Source organism: Eleutherodactylus coqui, chromosome 4, assembly GCF_035609145.1.
Source record: "Eleutherodactylus coqui strain aEleCoq1 chromosome 4, aEleCoq1.hap1, whole genome shotgun sequence".
Lineage (NCBI taxonomy): Eukaryota > Metazoa > Chordata > Amphibia > Anura > Eleutherodactylidae > Eleutherodactylus > Eleutherodactylus coqui.
The window spans coordinates 111692799-111715598 of NC_089840.1; the positions used below are offsets into that span (position 1 = coordinate 111692799).

At 44.7% G+C, this 22800-nt stretch overlaps 1 protein-coding gene across 1 annotated transcript in view; it reads left to right on the forward strand.

Annotated features, from left to right (window-relative positions):
• Positions 1-16659, forward strand: part of CCDC181 (coiled-coil domain containing 181) — a 32041-nt gene extending 15382 nt beyond the window's left edge. Inside the window, exons 3-6 of the mRNA XM_066598652.1 lie at positions 8-832; positions 5410-5562; positions 15146-15303; positions 15670-16659. Coding sequence (XP_066454749.1) covers positions 8-832; positions 5410-5562; positions 15146-15303; positions 15670-15826 — 1293 coding nt within the window. The 3' untranslated portion in view covers positions 15827-16659. The remainder of the gene's footprint in view (positions 1-7; positions 833-5409; positions 5563-15145; positions 15304-15669) is intronic.
• The last annotated feature ends 6141 nt before the right edge of the window (positions 16660-22800 follow it).

Genomic DNA, 22800 nt, shown 5'->3' on the forward strand with positions numbered 1-22800 from the left:
ATTTAAGAGTCAAGAGGACGAATCCAGCAATTTCAAACTTGACCCAAGGCATTCAGTAGAAGAAGAAAATGAAAGCGACAAATCTTCCAGCAATGAGGATGAGATTGTTCACAATGAGCCAAATAAGCAGACTCGTAACTCTGTATCTGAACATGAAGAGACTGACACAGAAGATGAAGAAACAAAGCGATACATTGCAGAAAAGATAGAAGAAGCTAACAAGAAACTGGAAATGGAAACTGTAGATGAAAATCGAGAGAGAAGACTCAAATTCAAGGAAACTTTGGTTGATCTGGAAGTCCCGCCATTAGAGTTCCCTGACAGTGATAGGACTGAAAGTGTTACAGATGATGATGTTGTAGACGGCATGTCTCAGTTACAAGTAGATGATGCACGGGGTGGGGAACATAGTCCTAAACCTGGTGGCACTGGTGAAGAACCTAAGGATGCAAAAGTTTTGGTTGAGAAAGATGGAAAGTTTGAACTTGTCAATTTACGGGACATTGAGAACCAATGTTCTTTGCCTCCTATAAGTAACAATAAAGACAGCTCCAAATCTTCTTCTCCTTCAGATAAACCTTCTACAATAGCCAATGGCGATAAGAAAAATTCAAGTATTAATAGCGTGAATGGTTTCATCCCTCAACCTCCTACTGGCCCTAAAGTCCGACCAAACTCTGCTAACTTAACCAAATCTATGCATAAAGTAAAGCCACAGCGGAGGGCGCAGTCTGCAAGTGTGTCAACCAAGAACACCACATTCAGAGTCTCTCCGGAACAAAAAGAACTACAAAAACGGATTCTAGAAAGGCAGGAGAGACATAAGAGAGAGGTAACTTACATCCATGTATACATATTCAAGCCATTACTAGATGATAACCTAATGCCCATGAATATTTCATTACCCTAGTTGTTTCTCAAAAAGTACCTAATTTCCCTTGTAAAGCTGAAGTCATCCGTGATGGTTCATTTCAGCATAGGATCTGCTGTGAATCCATATGTGTTTTGCATATGAATTTCACTACGGCTTTGCCACAAATTTCACTGTTTGCTTCGAATCTGCATCGAAAATCTGCAACTGTTCCGCTATGTTTTGACTAACCCAAAGAGTGCTGAATGCATGTGGTACAAACCTGGATCATGATAATTGGCAATTAAACCTTGCGGTATAATCATGTTCAATGTTCCCACTCACAGTTTAATCACATCCAGAGCCCCCTCTCGCAGTATAATCACATCCAGAGCCCCCTCTCGCAGTATAATCACATCCAGAGCCCCCTCTCGCAGTATAATCACATCCAGAGACCCCTCTCGCAGTATAATCGCATCCAGAGCCCCCTCTCGCGGTATAATCACATCCAGAGCCCCCTCTCGCAGTATAATCACATCCAGAGACCCCTCTCGCAGTATAATCACATCCAGAGACCCCTCTCACAGTAGAATCACATCCAGAGACCCCTCTCGCAGTATAATCGCATCCAGAGCCCCCTCTCGCAGTATAATCACATCCAGAGCCCCCTCTCGCAGTATAATCACATCCAGAGACCCCTCTTGCAGTAGAATCACATCCAGAGACCCCTCTTGCAGTAGAATCACATCCAGAGACCCCTCTCACAGTAGAATCACATCCAGAGACCCCTCTCACAGTAGAATCACATCCAGAGACCCCTCTCACAGTAGAATCACATCCAGAGACCCCTCTCGCAGTAGAATCACATCCAGAGACCCCTCTCGCAGTAGAATCACATCCAGAGACCCCTCTCGCAGTAGAATCACATCCAGAGCCCTCTCTCACAGTACTGTATAATCACGTCCAGAGCTTTCTCTTGCAGTATAATCATGTCCAGAGCCCCCTCTTGCAGTATAATCACGTCCAGAGCCCTCTCTCGCAGTATAATCCCATGCAGAGAGCCCTCTCTTGCAGTATAATCCCATGCAGAGCCCTCTCTCGCAGTATAATCCCATGCAGAGCCCTCTCTCGCAGTATAATCCCATCCAGAGCCCCTCTTGCAGTATAATCCCATCCAGAGCCCCTCTTGCAGTATAATCCCATCCAGAGCCCCTCTCGCAGTATAATCCCATCCAGAGCCCCTCTCGCAGTATAATCCCATCCAGAGCCCCTCTCGCAGTATAATCCCATCCAGAGCCCCTCTCGCAGTATAATCCCATCCAGAGCCCCTCTCGCAGTATAATCCCATCCAGAGCCCCTCTCGCAGTATAATCCCATCCAGAGCCCCTCTCGCAGTATAATCCCATGCAGAGCCCTCTCTCGCAGTATAATCCCATCCAGAGCCCCTCTCGCAGTATAATCCCATCCAGAGCCCCTCTCGCAGTATAATCCCATCCAGAGCCCCTCTCGCAGTATAATCCCATCCAGAGCCCCTCTCGCAGTATAATCCCATCCAGAGCCCCTCTCGCAGTATAATCCCATCCAGAGCCCCTCTCGCAGTATAATCCCATCCAGAGTCTCTCTCGCAGTATAATCCCATCCAGAGCTCCTCTCGCAGTATAATCCCATCCAGAGCTCCTCTCGCAGTATAATCCCATCCAGAGCTCCTCTCGCAGTATAATCCCATCCAAAGCCCCTCTCGCAGTATAATCCCATCCAGAGCCCCTCTCGCAGTATAATCCCATCCAGAGACTCTCTCGCAGTATAATCCCATCCAGAGACTCTCTCGCAGTATAATCACATCCAGAGCCCCCTCTTGCAGTACTGTATAATCACGTCCAGAGTTCCCTCTTGCAGTATAATCACATCCAGAGCCCCTCTCACAGTTTATTCACATCCAGAGCCCCTTCTTGCAGTACAATCACATCCAGAGACCCTCTTGTAGTATAATCACATCCAGAGCCCCTTCTTGCAGTACAATCACATCCAGAGACCCTCTTGCAGTATAATCACATCCAGAGACCCTCTTGCAGTATAATCACATCCAGAGCCCCTTCTTGCAGTACAATCACATCCAGAGACCCTCTTGCAGTATAATCACATCCAGAGTTTTCCTCTCACAGTATAGTTACATACAGACCTTTCCTCCCATTCCCTAGTAATCTCATTCAGAGAGCCGCTGGCAACCCTATACTACCTACAGTTTCTGATGTGGCAGCATTAAATAGAGTAGAGCTGACAGTCACAGTGATGGCATCTCCTGTTTCTACTCATCGTGGTGGTGTGTTTGTCAGGGTAGGTAGTATATACAGTACTATATGTACAAGTTACACACGATAGATACTAATCATACATCATACTCTGGTTTAGGCTAGTTACACAGTGACTTTGACAGCAACACAGGTAGTGCAGCCAAAGATTGCAGCTTAGCCCTGTGGCATCGCAAACTAACGGAACTGAATGTGGTGGTGCTGCAGCTTCCAAGTAGCCACCACCGTGACCTGATGATGGCAAGAAAAGCAAACTCGCTGGACTTCTAGTGATTGTTGGGTTATTCTAACTTACAAGCCACAATATGACGGCACTCACTTCCATTAATTTGTGGGTATACTGCGAGCTTTGGTTGCATGATATCTATCACAGCTAAAGCTACCGTGTTGCCCTAGTCTTATACTTGCCATGTAGGGTGATGGCTCCAGTGAGTCACTCATTTATTTTTATTAAGCCATAATAAGCCATTCTGAAGCAATCTAATGAAAATATTGATAACATCAGATGTAGAACATCCACCTAGTGTGAAGTCCTATGATTGTTTGATTTTGTCACATGACAACAGATGACAAAATGACGGACCCAACGGCACTTGCTGCAATGGGCTCATCTCCAGAGGAGAATAATAAGGTGAGTGTTTGTGCTTATGCCACAAAAAGTCATATAGTAGACCATAATGTTAATCAGTCTTCATTAGCATCTCATCCCTGGGGCTGTTGGGACCTTAACATACAAATGTGCAGAAGTTTGTGATGCCAATATTAGAATTTATGTTTTCTTGGGGTGGTGAAACACTGGTAATAGTAAAACTCCAGTGAATGACCACTGATATTCCAAGCCTAAGCCTAGATTCTGACAGTGACCATCAGTTAAGTAAGGTAGAGACGGACTACCCTTTGCATGCTGCAGACATTTCAGTAAAGTCTCTTGTAATTGTACAATATGATGGCGAGTACTTTCCATGAATTGTGGCAGAGAATCAGAAGAAGAGTATGCAGTGAGCAGAATGACCATGAGAGGCCCAAAACATTGGAGGTGGCCACAAAAATATGGTACACATATGAGTCAATCAAAAGCCTGGCTCACACAAGCATGTCGGTAAAGAGTATTTTGTGCAGGTCTTGCATGTATGATACAAAACTGGTGCAACCCTTGTATTGTCACTGACTCGACCCAGGCATTCACCGGTGTTTTAGAACTTCTATTTTTATGTGTTTACTGCTTTGTGCTCATGATGTTTATGGCAAGAACTCCGAATTCCTTCTCTTGTGATTATTTCAGGGGCCTATTGTGATACTTTGTTCGTCTTTGTAGCAGAAACAGAACAATTACAATTGGAACCCAGCAAATGTCTTAAATGGTCATTAACTGGTGACTTCACCCTATTATCAAGCTTCTGTGACAGGCCAGACCAGAGAGTAGGACTATTAGTCACGGCAGGAGCTTTGCAGTGCACATCATCCACCTGCTAATGCTTATTTCTGCAACTGCCTCTTATTTTAATGTAAATGTCTTATTTATTTCATCCTGCCAGATAACCCGATTACTAAGCTGTAATGTGCATACAGAAGTGTGAAGAGCAGCAGTCTGAGCAGGGCACTTACTTTTAGCATCAGGCATCTCCTGCTTCCACTCAACTCTCACAATGCGGAAGGCAGTTTGAGTCAAGCGGCAAGACTTCCAGCAGATGTGCCTAGCGTGTGGCACAGCTGCTGAATAGAAGGAGAATTTTTTTTTTCTTTAAAGTTGCAGTGCGGCAGAAGAGCTGCTCACAAATGGCGACAGGGCTGGAAAATCTTGTTGCCATTTGCGAACTCTTGGTCACATTATCAGCCATTTTTTTAAATCTGGAGCCCTGGTATACTTTTTATTTTTTCTATAAAAGGGCTTTCCTTGGGATAGGAAATGTTTGATTGGTAAGGTTTGTCCACTGACACTCCTGGTGATCCACAGAATGAAGGAACCTTTCAATTGTTTCTCAGGCACAGCAGTTGGTCCTCAAGTGTGGCTGAGCCTGGAACTGCAACTCAGTAAATGGGTTTTAGCTGCAGTATGGGCTGGAGCACTGGAGCCCCTTCATTTTTCAGATCGGCAGGAATCCTACCATTCTAACATTGATGGCGTAACTTAAGGATAGGCCATTTAATATTTTACTCCTGGAAGACTATTTTAACTTATTACAGCACATCAATTGATAGAAGTGTAGAACTATCTGCTAATGTGTCATCAACAAATTCATCTGTGAATAGGATGAAGAGCGCAAAAAAGAACAGGACGAACTAAAAAAGAGAGAAAATGAGATTGCCTTTAAAGATTGGTTACAAAGGAAGAATTCTCAACTTATCCAAGAAAAGAGAATTCAGCAGGCGAAAGAGCTAGAAGGCAGCAGCAGCAGCACTCCGGTGAGTTGTCTCCTTCAATATGCATTATGGTACTTTACAGCAAAGCTCTACTGTTATAAATATTGTCTGTGGGAGTCAGAAAGTAGGAAAGTTTTGAGTGTTTTAGACATTTTGTCTTCAGGAATTGTGTGCCTAATTTTGGATATTTAGGGTCTTTTAAAAAAAAATAAAAGATGAGGTTTCAATGAGGAAAACACCAGATGCATCACGAAGCTTTGCCATTGCACTGCCATCACTTGTGTTACCCCTTTTACAACATCAGCAAAGGAATTACAAAGTAGAAAAGTGTCTAGAATGCTCAGCAGTTTCACAAGACAGCACTCTCTTTAAGGGCTCCCACACACTTGCGTTTTTTTAAACGCGATTGTCAATGGGACTTTCTAATGTTAAAAACGCAATTCAACGCAACGCAACTTGCGTTTTTGATGCGTTGCATTTTTAACATTAGAAAGTTCCCATTGACAATCGCGTTAAAATAAACACAGCGTTAAAAAAACGCAAGTGTGTGGGAGCCCTGAGACAGTCGTTTGATGGCCATCAATTTTGTTTTTGCAGCACAGGTCATAAAGAATTAATAGGGCATTAGCATTAAAGTAAAGACAAAGGGCCTGTTTGTTTTTTATTTGTAGAAACAGCATTACTCTTAGAGCTTATTCAGACAACCGTATATCAGCCGATATACGGTGTCCCTCTCTGCAGGTGGAGGAGGCTGGAAGAGTCGGGAGCAGTGCTCTGAGCTCCCGCCCCCTCTCCGCCCCTTGCCACTACTAGCAAATGGAGGGGGTGGGATGAGGGCAGAGCTAAGTTCTGGGACTTAGCTCCGCTCCTCCCCTCCTCATGCAAATAGTGGCAAGGGGGGGAAGAGGGGTGGAGCAGGAGCTAAGTGCACTGCTCCCGGCTCTTCCAGCCTCCTCCCCCTGCAGAGAGGGACACTGTATATGGGCCGGACATGAAAACCCGGTCGATATACGGTCGTCTGAATAAGCCCTTTTCTATAGGCTCACTTTTATCTATACTCTGGTATTGCACCTCAGCTGGATTCACTTGAAAATCTTTAGAAAATTTTCTTGAGAAGTCAAAGTTAGATTTTTTTGAGTGGTACAAATGGAACCATCTTTCGTTGTAATGGATTATTAATATATTGATAGAGTACTCTCAATCTTGAACTTAGAAATGGGGACAATTTGTACATACTAATGTCACACTGTTAGGTCTGCTACCCGTGTCTGTGGCCTACTTGCTGTTCTGGGCATATTCGGGCGTCACTCTTCCACTTCTGTATAAATATACTTGTTTCCCCCAGTCGTCTCCACGACAGCACCAATGAGATTGCCTCCTCCTGGTAGGACAGGAACATACTGAGAGGTTAAAAGCTCCCCCCCTTCCCCACTTTCCTCAGTGTCTTCCTGTCCTGCCAGGAGGCAGGATCTATGAGAGGAGCTGGTGGAGAAGCCAGCGAAAGCATACAGGCGGATCGGAAGGCAGTGGCTCACCCTGTCATCCCTTCGCAGCCAGACGACTCCCGGGACGCCACATCAGGGTGGTAACCCCCGGGCCAGGTTCCTCCCGCGGCGGCCCATAGGGGGTTCAAAGCGGGAGCCTCAGTCCCCCTCGTCCTCCGGCAGAAATTACAGCGCGGCGCTCCAGGAAGCCCTTTGACGGCAGGGGGCGGGGCGCCGCATCTCACGTCCAGCGCGATGACGTCATCGCGTCTGCACTAGGAGCGGAGGGGGCGGGGCTTAGCGCAGGAGCGCGAAAATTCAAATAGGAACCTGAGAGAAGCCAGAACACCAGCATCACAGGTCGCAGGGTGTCTGCAGCACTGGTATAAAGATGAGTGCTCCAGCCCCAGAGACAGCTGAAACCTCAGCCTCAGCGGCCGTAAGTAGCCAGTGCGGCAAAAATACAATGCAAATATCCAGTATGTTGTGTATGGAAAAATTGCATGTTTACCCGCAAAAATGCTTTGTTTGTCAGGGGGATAAAAAAGACATCCCCCCCAGAACAAAACTGCGAAAGTGCGTGGAATGCGGGACGAGACTGCCAGCCACGTATCAGAGGCCTCTATGCAAGGCATGCGTGGCTAGGCTAGTCAGAGAGGAATCGGGGGGATTCCTGGATGACGTTAGAAAGCTGGTGAAGGAAGAGGTTCAATCAGCTCTAACGTCACTGCCGGCACCGCCAGCAAAACGCCAAAGAAAGGCATATGTTCCCGAGGAGTCTTCTGATTCCGAGAACTTCATCGGATCAGAGCAAGAGGAGCAGGCGGCCGAAGAGTCCTCAGAGGAGGAGGACTACAGGAAATATTTGTTCCATCAAGATGAATTGACGGAACTAATTAAATCAGTTAGGGCTACGTTAAAAATAGAACAGCCCAGAGAGCCGCGGACCCGACAGGATGAGATATTCAGTGGACTTGGGGAGAGGCGCAAACATACCTTCCCGGTCCACAAAAACATCTCTAAAATAATTCAGAGAGAGTGGAGTAAACCAGACGCAGGTTCCTACTCCGCTCGAGGCGTAAAAAGGAGATACCCCCTGGAGGAGGAAGCTTGCGCAAGCTGGGACGAAATACCTAAGGTAGACGTCCCGGTGGCCAAGGTAGCCAAGAGGACGACTCTGCCCTTTGAGGATGCCGCACAGCTAAAAGACCCCATGGATCGCAAGGCAGAGGGACTCCTAAAGAAATCATGGGAGGCAGCGGCAAACATCCTTAGGCCAGGGATCGCAGCCACTTGCGTGGCGCGGACCCTGGGGGTATGGTTAGAGCAGCTGGAACTACATCTGACCAACAAAACGCCGAGGGATCAGATCCTTAACTCCCTTCCCATACTGCGCATGGCCACTAACTTCTTAGCGGACGCCGCAGCCGAGACCGTCAAACTCTCAGCAAAAGCCACAGCCCGCGCTAACTCAGCCAGAAGGGTGTTATGGCTGAGGTCATGGTCAGGCGACCTGGCCTCGAAAAACAAATTGTGTGCCCTCCCTTTCTACGGCCAATTTCTATTCGGACCGGACCTAGATAAAATTCTAGAGAAGGCGGCCGACAGGAAAAAAGGGTTCCCTGAGGAAAAACCACAGAGAGTGAAGACCTTTCCCCGGGCCCCAATGCAGCAGCCCGAGGCCTACCGAGGCAAGGGCAAGACAGGCCGCTGGAGTTACCCCAAGGGGGGCAGAGGAAGGAATATCCTCTTCAACCCCCATCAGGGGGAGCCGAAGCAAAGACCCTGACGCCATCCCCGTAGGGGCAAGGCTGGGGAGCTTTGTGGATCAATGGGCCGCAATCTGCGGGGGCCCATGGATCCCAAAGATCCTACAGCACGGATACCAGATAGAGCTGGTATCCATCCCCAGAAGGAAATTCATTACCACGCGAGCCCCAAAAAAACAGCTACATTTACTAGGGCAAAGCGTGCGCGACTTGCAGCGGTTAAACGCAATATCTCCCGTACCGCGAAACGAGGAAACCCAGGGCTATTACTCCAGGCTCTTTTTAGTAAAAAAACCCGGCGGGAAACACCGGACGATAATAAACCTGAAAGACCTGAACACCTGCGTCCGATACAGGAGATTCAAAATGGAAACCATCTCCTCGACAATAAAGTTGATCCCCAGAGGAGCCTACATGGCGTCCATCGATCTGAAGGACGCGTATTTTCACATCCCGATCCACAAAGATTCACAGAAATACCTACGGTTCGCAGTGGACATGGGCGGAAGAACAGAGCACCACCAGTTCAGATGCCTGCCCTTCGGGATATCCTCAGCTCCCAGAATCTTTACCAAGATTATGGCGGAGGTAGCCGCCCACCTGAGAGAAAAATCGATCCTAGTAGTACCCTACCTGGACGATATTCTATTAATAGCAGAGTCCAAAAAACTCCTAACCAAACATCTGGAGACAGTGCTACAACTTCTCCAATCATTGGGATGGATTATAAACTGGGAAAAATCCAGCCTAGATCCCGGCAAGCAGAAGACGTTTCTGGGAATAACTCTCGACTCAGAATCGCAATGCTCCTACCTACCCGAGGAGAGAATACAAAAAATCCGCAGAATAGTCAAAACCTTCCTACGAAGACGATTCTGCACAATTCGGGAGGCAATGTCTCTTCTGGGGAGCTTGACATCATGCATCCCAGGAGTAGCATGGGCCCAGGCCCACACCAGAGCCCTACAGGCCGTAGTCCTATCCTCGTGGGACAAAAGGCAGTCCTCGCTAGGGGCAAGGATGTACATCCCAAACAGGGCAAAAACATCCCTGCGTTGGTGGACATCCCCAGAGAACCTGCGGAGAGGGGTTCACTGGCTACAAGACCCAGCCATCCACATCACAACAGACGCAAGCGCCTGTGGATGGGGAGCGCATGTGGGGAACCAATTCTTCCAGGGTCCCTGGCCTCAGAGGATAAAAGAACAATCCTCAAATTTCAGAGAACTACAGGCAGTTTGGCAGGTTCTACAGCAGTTGGGCAACTCGCTACAGAACCATCACATAAAAATACTGTCAGACAATGTCACCGCGGTCGCTCACATACGACACCAAGGGGGCACAAGATCTCCCCCACTGCAAAGCATCGCACAGAAAATCTTTCACTGGGCGGAGGGCCGGATCCTCTCGATCACGGCAACCCACTTAAAGGGGACACTAAATGGAAAAGCAGACTTCCTCAGCAGGAAGCGGATAGACCCAGGAGAGTGGTCCCTCTCCCCAGAGGCATTCAGAATCTTAACCAACCGGTGGGGGACCCCACAGTTGGACCTCTTCGCAACCAGGGAGAACACGAAAGTAGGCAACTTTTTCTCCCTCCGGCCAGGAGATCGTCCGATAGCGGTAGACGCCCTGGGCCAGGACTGGGGACAAGGACTGGCCTACGCCTTTCCTCCCATACCACTAATCCCCAGGGTTTTACAACACTTCAGAACCCAGGGATGCACGCTAATCCTGGTGACCCCCTTCTGGCCAAAAAGAAGCTGGTTCGGTCTTCTGACAACACTGAGCGTCCAGGACCCAGTCACCTTGCCTACCTGGACGGATCTTCTATCGCAGGGGCCACTGAACCACCCCGGCCTAGACAAACTCCATTTAACGGCATGGCTCTTGAGGAATCCTCGCTAAGACAGAAAGGATTCTCAGAGAAAGTAGTAGAAACCCTAATGTCCAGTAGGAAAAAGACGACCCACCTGATCTACCAGAAGGTCTGGAGAAAGTTTTCCTCATGGAGACAGGGAAGGGATCGCGGGGATTCTATCCCCGACACTCCGCTAATCTTAGAATTCCTGCAGGAGGGCTTAGAGATGGGCCTCTCCCCGAGCACCCTAAAAGTCCAGGTTTCAGCCCTTAGCGCTATCTGCGACACAAAATTCGCAGACGATAGATGGGTCCACAGGTTCCTAACAGCAGCAGCTAGATTACGCCCTAGGCCCATAAACCTGTTCCCAGACTGGAACCTTAATTGGGTTCTAGGGGCCATGACAGCGGTACCATTCGAACCGATCAAAGCGCTACCTATAAGAACGCTGACAATCAAGACCATCTTCCTAGTAGGCATTACATCCGCAAGACGGGTTAGCGAACTACAGGCCTTGTCCATCCGCCACCCGTTTATGAAAATTACAGACACCAAACTAATATTTAAAACAGACCCGGCCTTTATGCCGAAAGTAGTGTCAGATTTTCATAGGTCCCAGGATATAATAATCCCCTCATTCTTCAGCCACCCAAAAAACGAGGAGGAAAGAACCCTAAGCTGCCTGGACGTTAGGAGAGCAGTCCTAACCTACATAGATACAACGAGCCACTGGAGGCGGGATGACAACCTGTTCGTCCAGTTCAGTGGCCCAAATAAGGGTAGCAAAGCAGCGAAAAGTTCCATAGCCAGGTGGATCCGCCTGGCCATCATAGAATCCTATAAAGCCCTCGGGAAGGAGATCCCGTTAGCGCTTAAAGCCCATTCCACAAGGGCAGTAGCGTCCTCATGGGCCGAACACAGTTCAGCCTCGGTCGAGCAAATTTGCAAGGCCGCAGTCTGGAAAAAACCCCACACGTTTACTAAACACTATAGGGTAAAAGTGCAGCAGGACGAGGACATGGCCTTCGGCCGCAAAGTCCTCTCGGCAGCAATCCCACCCTAATAAACTTTAGTTGGTACGTCTCATTGGTGCTGTCGTGGAGACGACTGGGGGAAAAAGTGGATTATACCCACCTGATAATCAGGTTTCCAGTAGTCTCCACGACAGCACCCGTACCTTTCCCGCCCTAGAAAAATAAAATAATAAATTTAAAATTAAAAAACCCCGGTTAGGGGAAAAAATTTAAGTTTAGCTCCTGCCCCGGCAATTCGTTAGAATCCACTGAGGAAAGTGGGGAAGGGGGGGAGCTTTTAACCTCTCAGTATGTTCCTGTCCTACCAGGAGGAGGCAATCTCATTGGTGCTGTCGTGGAGACTACTGGAAACCTGATTATCAGGTGGGTATAATCCACTTTTTCTTCTACTTTCTATCAGCACTGCACTAATTAAACCTGCTGAGTGCTCACAGCACAGCGGCAGCTTTAATGGCAATCACCTTCCTACTTAAGGGAGCTGGGAATCTTCCCTCTCTTTGCCCTAATATTGATGTGTGTTTGTCTCAGAAACCCTGCCTATCTAGGATTGTCTCATGACTGTTTTCTCTGTTTGATTCTGTTCCTGTATCTGTTTATTCTGTATGTTCTTTGCCTTGTGCTTTTGTTCATTTTCTTCCAGCTTGTGCATTGTTCTCATGTCTGTGGTAAGTCAGTCCTGTTCTGCGTGCCTTATGTTCAGCACTTTGTCTCTTTGTTCTGTCAGGGATAGTTAGCCCCAAGGTTCCAGCGTGGGGCCGTTCTTATCAGCACGCCAACCTTGCTTTTAGGCAGGGGTCTTCTATCCTCCTAATTTGCTAAGGGCAAGATTCCCCATCTGAGATTGCCTTGCAGCATTACCTCTGACCTCTGGGGTCAGCTGCCAGCCCCACCAGGTCTGGTCCAAAAGCCAGGCTGGTGGGTTAGCACAGTGGGTCCACTTCCACTATCCGCAACACACACATTATAAGGCTGGTGTCACACAGTGATTTGCGCTCCTTATTTCTGCAGTAGATGTTGCATGTTTGCTTTTGCATATGCGTATGTTACTATAGTTTTTGCGTGCGCATTTGCGCATGAAAAATAAAGCATGTAACCATGCTCCCATTCATTGAAATGGGCAACTAAGTTAATTAGTTCAATAAGTGCTATTTCCGTGCACAAATGTGCAGGAAAATAGAACATGCTGTGTATTTTTATTTATTTTTTGCAAATAAAATGCACGCTCAAAATACGCTTATGTGAACGAAGCAATTGAAATTACTGGGTTCTGTTCACACTGCGATGAGAGGAGGCAGAACGGGGGCGGGGTTACGTTTCAGGAATTAGCTCCACCCCCGTCCTGCCTCTCCTCATTGAAAATAGTGCAGGGGGGTGGAGAGGAGACAGAGAGGGGGCGAGAGCTCAGAGCAGTACTCCCGTATCTTCCAGCCTCCTTCCCCTGCAGAGAGAGATACCGTATATCGGCTGGGCGTGAAAACCCAGCCGATATACGGTCTTCTGAATCCACCCTTAGTGTGCAGGCTGTGAACCAGCCATGTGATGTAGATTAACTCCGTAAGGAAACTCTAAAAAATGTTTTCATAGGTGACCATGAGGAGACAAGTAACACAAAGTGCCCATTGAGTCGGTACCTTTACTACCCACCTCCACAAGGATGTTGTGAGAAGAAAAAAAAAAAGTGAAACACTGTACAAAAAAAAAAAAAGTGTCTCTGGCCACCATTTTTCACTCTTCCGTAGCTAGAATTGGAAGTGTTTATTCTAAAGCTCACATGGATGTGGTGGTCTGGTGTTGCTACTCTCTGACTATTTTACACCTGAATTTGGCGTCCTTTTAAAACTGATCAGTTTTTAACTAATTGTGGACTGATTGCATGCATGCATCAGTTTTGCTGCAGTTTGCAGATCCCTTTTTTTAGGGTAGAGTATCTGATTATTGGATATGCAGGTCATTGCACACTCCACAAGTTTCATTTTGGGAGGTTTGCCAGAGCTCTTCCTCCAAGCCAACCTGATATGCAATGTACACAATGCACACTCCTGGCTGGTAGGTGGTGGCTGGGCTTCTTCTTCCCCATCCTCTTCGCTAGGCTTCTCTTCTCTTCCCTCCCTCAGAGGTCACCTATTGTTTTGCCTTGCAGTGCACTGATAATAAACTAAAAAGGAAATGAAATGGAGTCAAACTGGGAGCAAAAAAATGTATTGCTTTCTATGGGTCAAGTTTGCTTGTGTGTGTTTTTTTTTTATTAAAAGAAAAGCAGAAGAGAAAACAAAAACTGAGTGACAGACTCAGATGTGAAACCACCCTAACTTAAATATATTTGAAGTATAACTCAGAGAAAAAGAAGGCAAATATGCATCACCTGATACTGCAGGGCAGGCTCAATCATCATATCTCCAATAGCATGCAGAGAGCCAGATTGCAATATGAGGGAGCTAAATGTTCAGTGCAGACTAATGTGCAGCCACTCAACTCAACCCAAGATTAGCAGAGGGGTGACTGCAGACAATATAGTCTGCACATGTGAACTGATACCAAGGTTGCCAGCCATAGATAAGTGCACAACACTATACAGGAATACAACCCTACTGGCTAAGCAGTGGATTGCCATGTATCACCACAGTGCGCCACACTGGCTGGCCATCCTGAGCTTCCCTAGCATCTATCGCTCACTGCATGCAAAAAAACACTAATAAATGCGGGTGTTAGTTTGCATTTTGGCCAAAAGACATAAGTTGGCTCTCTGCGTGCTATTTGGGGATGTGTTGATTGGGCCTGCCCTGCAGTATCAGGTGATGCATTTTGGCTTCTTTTTCTGTAAGTTATGTCTTTGTGCATGTTTTTCTCTCGCCTCTGTGATTTTAAGAATATGTAAGTGTGCTTGTTCTCAGTAAGAGAAATCAAGTAATCTTATAATATGATACCTTTTTAATGGTTAACAAAAATACATGATGTTACAGCAAGCTTTCGGAACATCTATGAACCCTTCATCAGGCTTAATGAAACTCATTTGGATGGGGCATAATATACACATGCAGAGACGACACCCCTCTTGATCTAAATGCAAATGTTCAAACACAGAAATTTGAGACTGGTTTGCACTTAAAACTTTAAACACTACCAGACAAGCTTAGCAGAGAAATAAATACCTAATCAGTCCACTGAGCTAAGGAATGTGACAATTTTATGATGTCTGTTATCTCTCCTAAGTATATTTAAAGTATGGTTTAATATCCATCTGACTTGTCATAGCTAGTTTGAAAATAGTAGACATGGCACCAATGTGAAGAAAGCTTAGACAAGGATTAGAAAAAAGTGTCAGTTTTGTTTTATTCTCCAGAAGCAGTGCTATCCTTGCCCATGGACTGTGCTTATTATTACTCCTCAGCGGCATTAGATGCAAAGATAAGTAAGAGGTACTTTGTACATCAGTGTATTTATGTTTTGATTTTAAAAAATTCTGTGCTGGCTCTAAAGGAAGAAGAGAGAAATTCACAGCAAGCTATGGCTATGGCACTTTGGCTAAAAAGAAAACATAAAGAGAAAATGAAAGAGAAAAAGATGGAGGATCTACGAAAACAGGAGTATGAAGCATTTCTCCTAGAAAGAAAAGATCGTGAAGGAGCTTTTGACCAGTAAGTAGCAAGCTACATGCATAGGGGACGTCTGAAACAAGTGATCAGAAATAGCATGTACTTATTTCTCTCCGTTTTCCACTTTTCTGTGTTCATCGCCTGCATGGTCCTTAACTCACCATTTGGGGTCCAAATGAATTACCCTTTATGATTTCATTTTTATGTATCTTTCACTATTCTGTGGGTCAGTACAATTACTACTATACCAAATTTATACAGTTTTTTTTCCCCCTTCCTGTATGTTCCAATACTGGTTTATAGACTACTGCTATGTTCTCTTAGTTTCCCATTAGGCGATATGAATTAAGACTTATGTGTCTCAATGCCAAAGACTGTGCAGCTAATTGAGTAACGATCTTCTTGTAGGTGGTTAAGACAGAAGCGAATTCAGAAACTCCATGAACAGCAAGCTGCTAAGGAGCGGTCCAGAAGACTCTTAATAGAAGCCAGAAGAAGCAAGCAGATCCATAATTTGTTTTATAATATATCTGACTCCAAACCTTTCTGCTACATGGACCGCTAGATCACATCAAACACATTGGGTCTATCACTGAGCTGAAGCAGCATGTTGTTAGAAGATGCACTATTTATACATGAATGATAAGAAAATCTCTATTTTTTTTCTATTAGTTTGGTTTGTATTTTTGTGGCTTACTAGAAATTCGGGACAAAAACTGGTAAAAATGACAATACTTATAAATTCCAGTAGTTTATGAAGTTCCATTCAGAAGGAAAAGAGATGCACTTTCAGACTTGCCGTAACTTTTTTTTTACACCTTATACATCCACCCAGAAGCCTTCCTCTATGGTGGGTTGTCGTTAAGTTGGTGTTCAGCATTAAAACAACTGCAGTGCCTCAAAAAGATGAAATAATTACCTACATCCCCACCTATAATCCATATGCTCCTTGACCTGAAAGGGTGAACACGTAGATCATTTCTGGATAGTCAAATTATAACACTATAATCTTTTGGCTGGATCTTTGGGCCCAGTCCGAGGACTTCCCATGTGTGTAAGTTGCCGTAAGACATTTTGTAATATTATTACAGCAGTTAAAAGTATATGATTGGGTAACCTTATGTTCTGCCGAGGTAATTTGTTCCATATGGTATTTAGGAGGCCACATAACTAGTTGCATGCACTACACAAGGATGCCAAGCCCCCTTCTATGTGGGCTAGGAGGAAAAAAGAGAGAGGGCTGGAGCAAAACCTGTACTGCCGTGTTAATTGTGAAGGATGGATCTAAATATGAAGTGGAAAGAGTAGAATGGTATCTTCAAAGGTGGAGGTGCTGCCTGACCAGATGACGCACCACCTGGGTGGAACAAGAGAATATGACTAAAGGCTGGCATTGGATGAGGCACAAAATTTCAGGTTAAAGCATGTAGGAGGTGACCAAAGGTGTGGAAAACCGCCCCTTTTATTTAATAAAGTACATGTTCAGCATATGAAGATGCGTTTTAGGGAGAACCCCTTCATCAGTTCAGCTGGTGTTTAAGAACCTCTCCTGTCCTGGCTGACCCCCACCCCACAGGCAAAGAGGATCTCATTATTAACCCTTTTGGGACCCACAAATTGCTTATATGTTTTAAACATCGGCTGAACTGACAAAGGGGTTATCCCCAAAACGCATTTTTATATAGTGATCATGTATTTTATTAAATAAAAGGAGACGTTCTTCACACCTTTGGTCACTTCCTACCTGCTTTAACCTGGAGTGTTGCACCTCCTCCACTGCCAGCCTATAGTCCTATTCTCAAGCCCCCTTCTAGGCTCATATTGGGGTAGATGTGGCAGATTTCTTACACAAATTTCTATTATGTTCCCATGCATTTGAATAAGGCTTGCAAAGACAACCCCATTTAGAGGAATGAAACAGATTTTTCACTCAGGAATTTCTGCAACAAATCTGCAATGCCACATGTGAACAAACCCTTAGATGGCCGATGACCTTATTTACAGTTGTGGCAAAAAGTTTTGAAACTGACACAAATTTTGATTTTGTGCTTGTGTTTTTAGATCTTTTAGTCAGATGTCTCTATGGTTACTAAAGTTCAATTTTAAGCATTTCATAAGTTTTAAAACTTTCATTGACAAATACATCATATTTAGGCAAAGACTCAATATTTACAGTGTTGACCCTTTCTTTAAAAGACTTCTGCAATTCGCCCTGGCAGGCTGGATATCCGCTTTTGGGCCAAATCCTGACTAACAGCAACTCATTCTTGCCTAATCAGGACCTGGAGCTTATCGAACTTCTCTGTTTTGCTTGTACATCAGGTTTTTGAGGACTGATCATAGGTTCTCAATAGAATTGAGACCTGGGAAGTTTCTTCACCATGGACCCAAAATATCAATGTTTTGTTCATCGAGTCACTTGGTTATAACTTTTGCCTTGTGACATGGTGCTCTATCAGGCTGAAAGGAGCACTGTTCATCACCAAATTGCTCCTGGATGGTTGAGTGAAGTTACTCTTGGCAAAATTGTTAATGAGCCTACTGCCTTGGATGAAAAAGAACCCCACTCATGAATGTTCTCAGGATGCTTTACTGTTGGCATGACAATCATTCTTCCAGATGCCCCAAACAGACCGAAGGGGACCTCATCAGAAAAAACAACTTTATACCGGTCCTCCGTAGTCTAATCCCTGTACTTCTTACGGAATGTCAGTCTGTGCTTGATGTTTTATCTTGGAGAGAAATCACTTCTTCCCTGCCCTTCTTGACACCAGGCTGGCCTCCCAAACCCTTCGCCTCACTGTGCGTACAGATGGACTGACCCCTGCCTGATGCCATCCCTGAGCAAGTTCTGAACTGGGCTAGAACTGATCCAGTAGCTGAAGCCTCTTTAAAAGATGGTCCTGACACTTGCTAATCACTAGCAGGTGATTTTGTTACATGGCTGAAATTAAGTAGAAACAGGGTTTTTTGTGATTAAGTTAATTTTTATGGCACGGAATGATTTTGCATTTTTTTGCAATTCATCTGATCACTCTTCATGACAATCTAGAGTCAATGCCACTAGAAAAACGGAGGCAGCAAACTTTGTGAAAACCAAAACTTTTGGCCACAGCTATAATCCCCAGCCACAGTAAAGGTATGCACTGAAAATACGGAACAACTGAATTGACCCCATGCAGAGGGCTAGAGCACAAACAATAAGTTGTGCATAATACTTCTTCTGAACAAATAGAAATGCAGAAGAGAAAATGTGTTCGAGCTTCCTACACATGTCTCCCTGTAACCAAACAACAAAACAAAAACACCATGCGTCCCTTAGTTCTGCCTCCGAGACACATGAGTATTTTTTTTAATATAGGCTTATAGTGGTCCAAGTATTGTTTACCTGAGAAAAAGCTCCAGATCCCCTAAATAGACAAAGATGCCAATAATAACATTTTGTCTGTCTTTAGCCACCACTAGAGGGAGCTTGTGAGATTAGTGTGTATACATTGAACCCAACAATAAAGCAGCATGCAGCAAGTGGTGCTTGTTGATACCCAGAAGGGTATTTTTCATCCTGATGCTGGGGGGTTGAGCGCTATATAAGAAAATACAAACTGAAAGATCCATTAAGAAGTGAATGGGCACAGAATACTGGACCTGAAAATGACTTTGTGTAAAAGGTGAAGAATCATTTTAGAAATTTTACATTCCACATTGTTGCCAACAGAAAAACATATATAAATTCTATTTTAATAATATTTCAGTTTAGTGTTATTCCTACAGTGGTAAAACTACATGTGTGCTCTATTTATGAATTTTGTAGTTTAATATTAGTATATTTTGTGACAATATCTATTATATAAGGTTTGAATGCTTAAATAAAGCTGTTGTTTCTTTTGGAGTTGTAATAGTTTACAATCCTGTCGTAGAATACAGATTAAAGCAATGGGCAGCAGCCTGGGGGTTCTGCAGTTCTTGGGTAACTACTACTGTCGGGAGTTGTAGTTGTGTGCTGGGTGATATTTTAGGAACGTGGTAAGTGCTTACTGTCAGAAAACATATGCGTGCGGATGTGATATGATTTTTGTCTTCACTGACTAAGGCTACATTTACGCATGCAAGCGCAATATCAAGCTTGCCAACGTGCGTTTTTCAGGTTGATACAAGGTACTTTTCATTCAAAAATGCCACGCATCACTTCTGTAAAAGGCACATGTTTCATGTATGGCAGAGGATTGCAAGTGTTATCCATTTTTTTTTCAATGGGAAACATTACATCGTACTCACATGCACATCGCGCGGCATGTGAGCACCTTGCGATGTATTTTGAGGTCCAATTAATCGAAGGAACACCAAAAGATGGAACATGCTGCGATTTTTATCCTGTACTGAAAAACTACAGCTCGCCCTGCAAAAAACAAGCCCTCACACAGCCCAATTGCCAAAAAAATAAAGGTCAGAGTCTCAAAATATGGTGACGTAGCGCACTTTTTAAAAATGGAAAAACATTAAAAAAAACTATAAATGTGGTATCACCGTAATCATACTTTGACCCATAGAATAAAGTACAAATCTCATTTTTGCTGCACTGTGAACGCTGTAAAATCTAAACGCACCAAAAAAATGGCACAATCGCATCTTCTTGCTCACTTCTCTACACTTAAAAATTCCTATAAGTTTTTCCGTAGATTAAATGGCACCATGTAATCCCGCAAAAAAAAAAAACAAGCCTCATACAGCTATGTCAATGGAAAAATGAAACCAAGTTATGGCTCTTGGAAGGCCGTAATGAAAAAAAGGAAAATATAAAAATGGAAAATTTCTGGTCTTAAAGTGCTAAACCTTCTCCTATAAGAGAAGAGAGATACAGCACGTCCATGGTGAAAACCTCCGAGGGAATCCGGGGGCTAAATGGAAGGAAACTTTCACCTCCGGTGAAGCTGACCAAGGCATGGCAAAGTGCAGGCAGGGAACAGCTGTAGCCCCTCACCGGCCAGAGGGCGGGCTTCGTGTCTGGTGTGAAACAAGCGTGTTAGCGATAATAAGGGCGATATTGGTGCTGCTATGAGGAAACACAGGCTTGCGGGATGAATAATTCTTTATTGGGAGACATGTTTCTGAGCCAGACTGGCTCTTCCATCGGGCCACCCTTCAGATCCTGGCAGTTTAACCTTACAGGCCACAAACAATAGCAACTACAGCATGTAATCAGATGACAGGGTTAAGGGGCTCTGTCATCCATCAGCACCTCACAGTTCGATGACAAGATACCAATGGGTTCCCATGGGACCAGGAAGCCTGACAGAGGTTTAGAGGTTTGCCATGTCACTTAGCCTATTGGCCCCCCTCTCACAGAGTGTAATAGGCTGCTGTCATAGGCTTAGTATACTGCACGACACAAGTAGTTCAGTGTACCGTCCTGCCGGCCGGATCTCGTGCTCACCCGTGTGAATGTAGCTTTGGGGTCTATCCAGCACTGTAAGTTTCCCACATAGGACGGATCCATTTTTTTGTGTTCCTTTTCTCGTGACGGAATAGGAAAACGGAAAGTCGAACACAGATAATGATAAATCTATTACCGTCTTCATAGGAGGAAAAGCCTGAAGCTGTCAGGTTGTGATGGAAAGTGTTCTAAGCGATGCTGTATGATTAGACCAGCAAGAGCCTGAACTGGGATTAGATGAGAGTGATTACCTCCAGATCATGAGACATGCTGCGATGTACGCAATAATCCAACATTCCTGGGAAAGGGCATTTCTGAAAGTCTACAAACGTCATTTTGGTTAAGGCAAATAATCCTTACCTTCAGAAGTGACTGTATGGTATTTACGGCTACATTAGGCTTTCAGACTGAGATTAGCATGCCTGGAGGCACAATCTACATTAAATTAGAATAACCTCAGCAAGTAAATGAGCGCCGTAATCCTCAGTTCATCCGATCATCCATTTTAAATACCAGTTGTATTGTTTCAGTTCCAGACATGACATCGAAAATATTAAAGGCGGATTTGTTAAATCCCAATTATAAAAAAACAACCCAAAAGTTCATGTAACTTCTGTCCTATAATGTCAATGACAAGGGTTATAGTCACAGAGTAAGCCTGTTGGCAAAACATCAAAGTGGTCTGTAAAAAACGATCTTCAGTTTTACTTTCTAAATATTCATTAGTTTGAATGCACATAAGACACAAATTGCTTCTCACTCTTAAAGGGGTTACCTAGCCACCACCCATCGGCAGGGTTGGAGTACAAACACTGCTCTAACCCCTGTATAGCAGCCGGCACTCATACATGCAGGAGCTGCTCTCATTCAAAATTAACCCCAAGCGCAGTAAACATATGGCACTTGGTCCCGGGCTTTAATCCCGGCCAATAGCAGATGTACATCCCGGGATTAAAGCCTTTGCTCCAGAAATCAAGCAGGAGCAGCTCTGGTTGTCAGCTGGCAGACACAGCTTTTAATAAAGAACGGTCAAGAAACAATGTCAAACAAGAAAACAAAAAGAAGTTCATGTTTGACATTGTTTCATTGTTTTTTATTAAAAACCCTACATGGACACATGCTGTAGTAATACCCACAGCTGAGGACCCGGAGGAGAAGGGAGAAGAGGTTTTTAACTGCTTCTGCCTTCTCCTCTCTGGGCTACAGAGCGCTCAATAAACACAATATACTAAAACGTGAAATTGTGGTGATTTAACGGCCCTTTTTTCTTGGGTTAACAGAATTATTCTGCTGCCCTATTTTTGTGGCTTGCAGGGCGTTTTTTAATACCGTTTTTTCTCAGAACTTTTATTCTTTTTTTTTTAAATTTGTAATGTGTAAAAAAAAGTTTAACTTTTAATTTACAGCTCTTTTTTTTTCAAATTACCATATTAACACTAAAACAAAGTACAGAAATGCTTTCCTCGTTTTGTTTGGAACATTTTGATGAATGACTTGTACAGTCTCAGATTGCAGGGCAGCTATGGCAGCAGTTTAGGCTGGCGTGGGCGGTTGTCTTTCTTTCTAGTTTTTAATATATTTGTCTTTTAACTTATTTTTTTATGTTTTAAACCAATATGTCCCCCATGTCATATAAAACCTCCAGGGGACATTTTTTTTTTTTTACAATTTTCTATTATAGCTCCATAGGAGCCTTTGGCCGCTTTCACACGGCTGAGAAAATAGCACGAATCTCACATGAATATAAACCCCATTTTTTAAAATGGGGTCATATACATGAGCAATGCGGTGCGGGAATAAAATCACAGCATGGTCTATCTTTGGATGTTCTCTCGGAACACCACCCTTTTTTTCAATAGGGCCGGAAAACACATTGCACGTTGTGCGAGGTGTACGTGAGTGCGATGCGAGGTTTCCAATCGAAAACAATGGGAAACACTTGTTGATCCTTGAGGATCGCAACTGTACTGAAGTGATGGGAGGCGTTTTTGACATATCCACGGGTACCTCGCCCATGTGAAACTAGTCTTAGTTATAGGGGAAAAGATCCCCTATTGTGACATTAGTCACTGGCAGGGGGGCTGGGTTTGCTAAGACCCAGCAGCTCT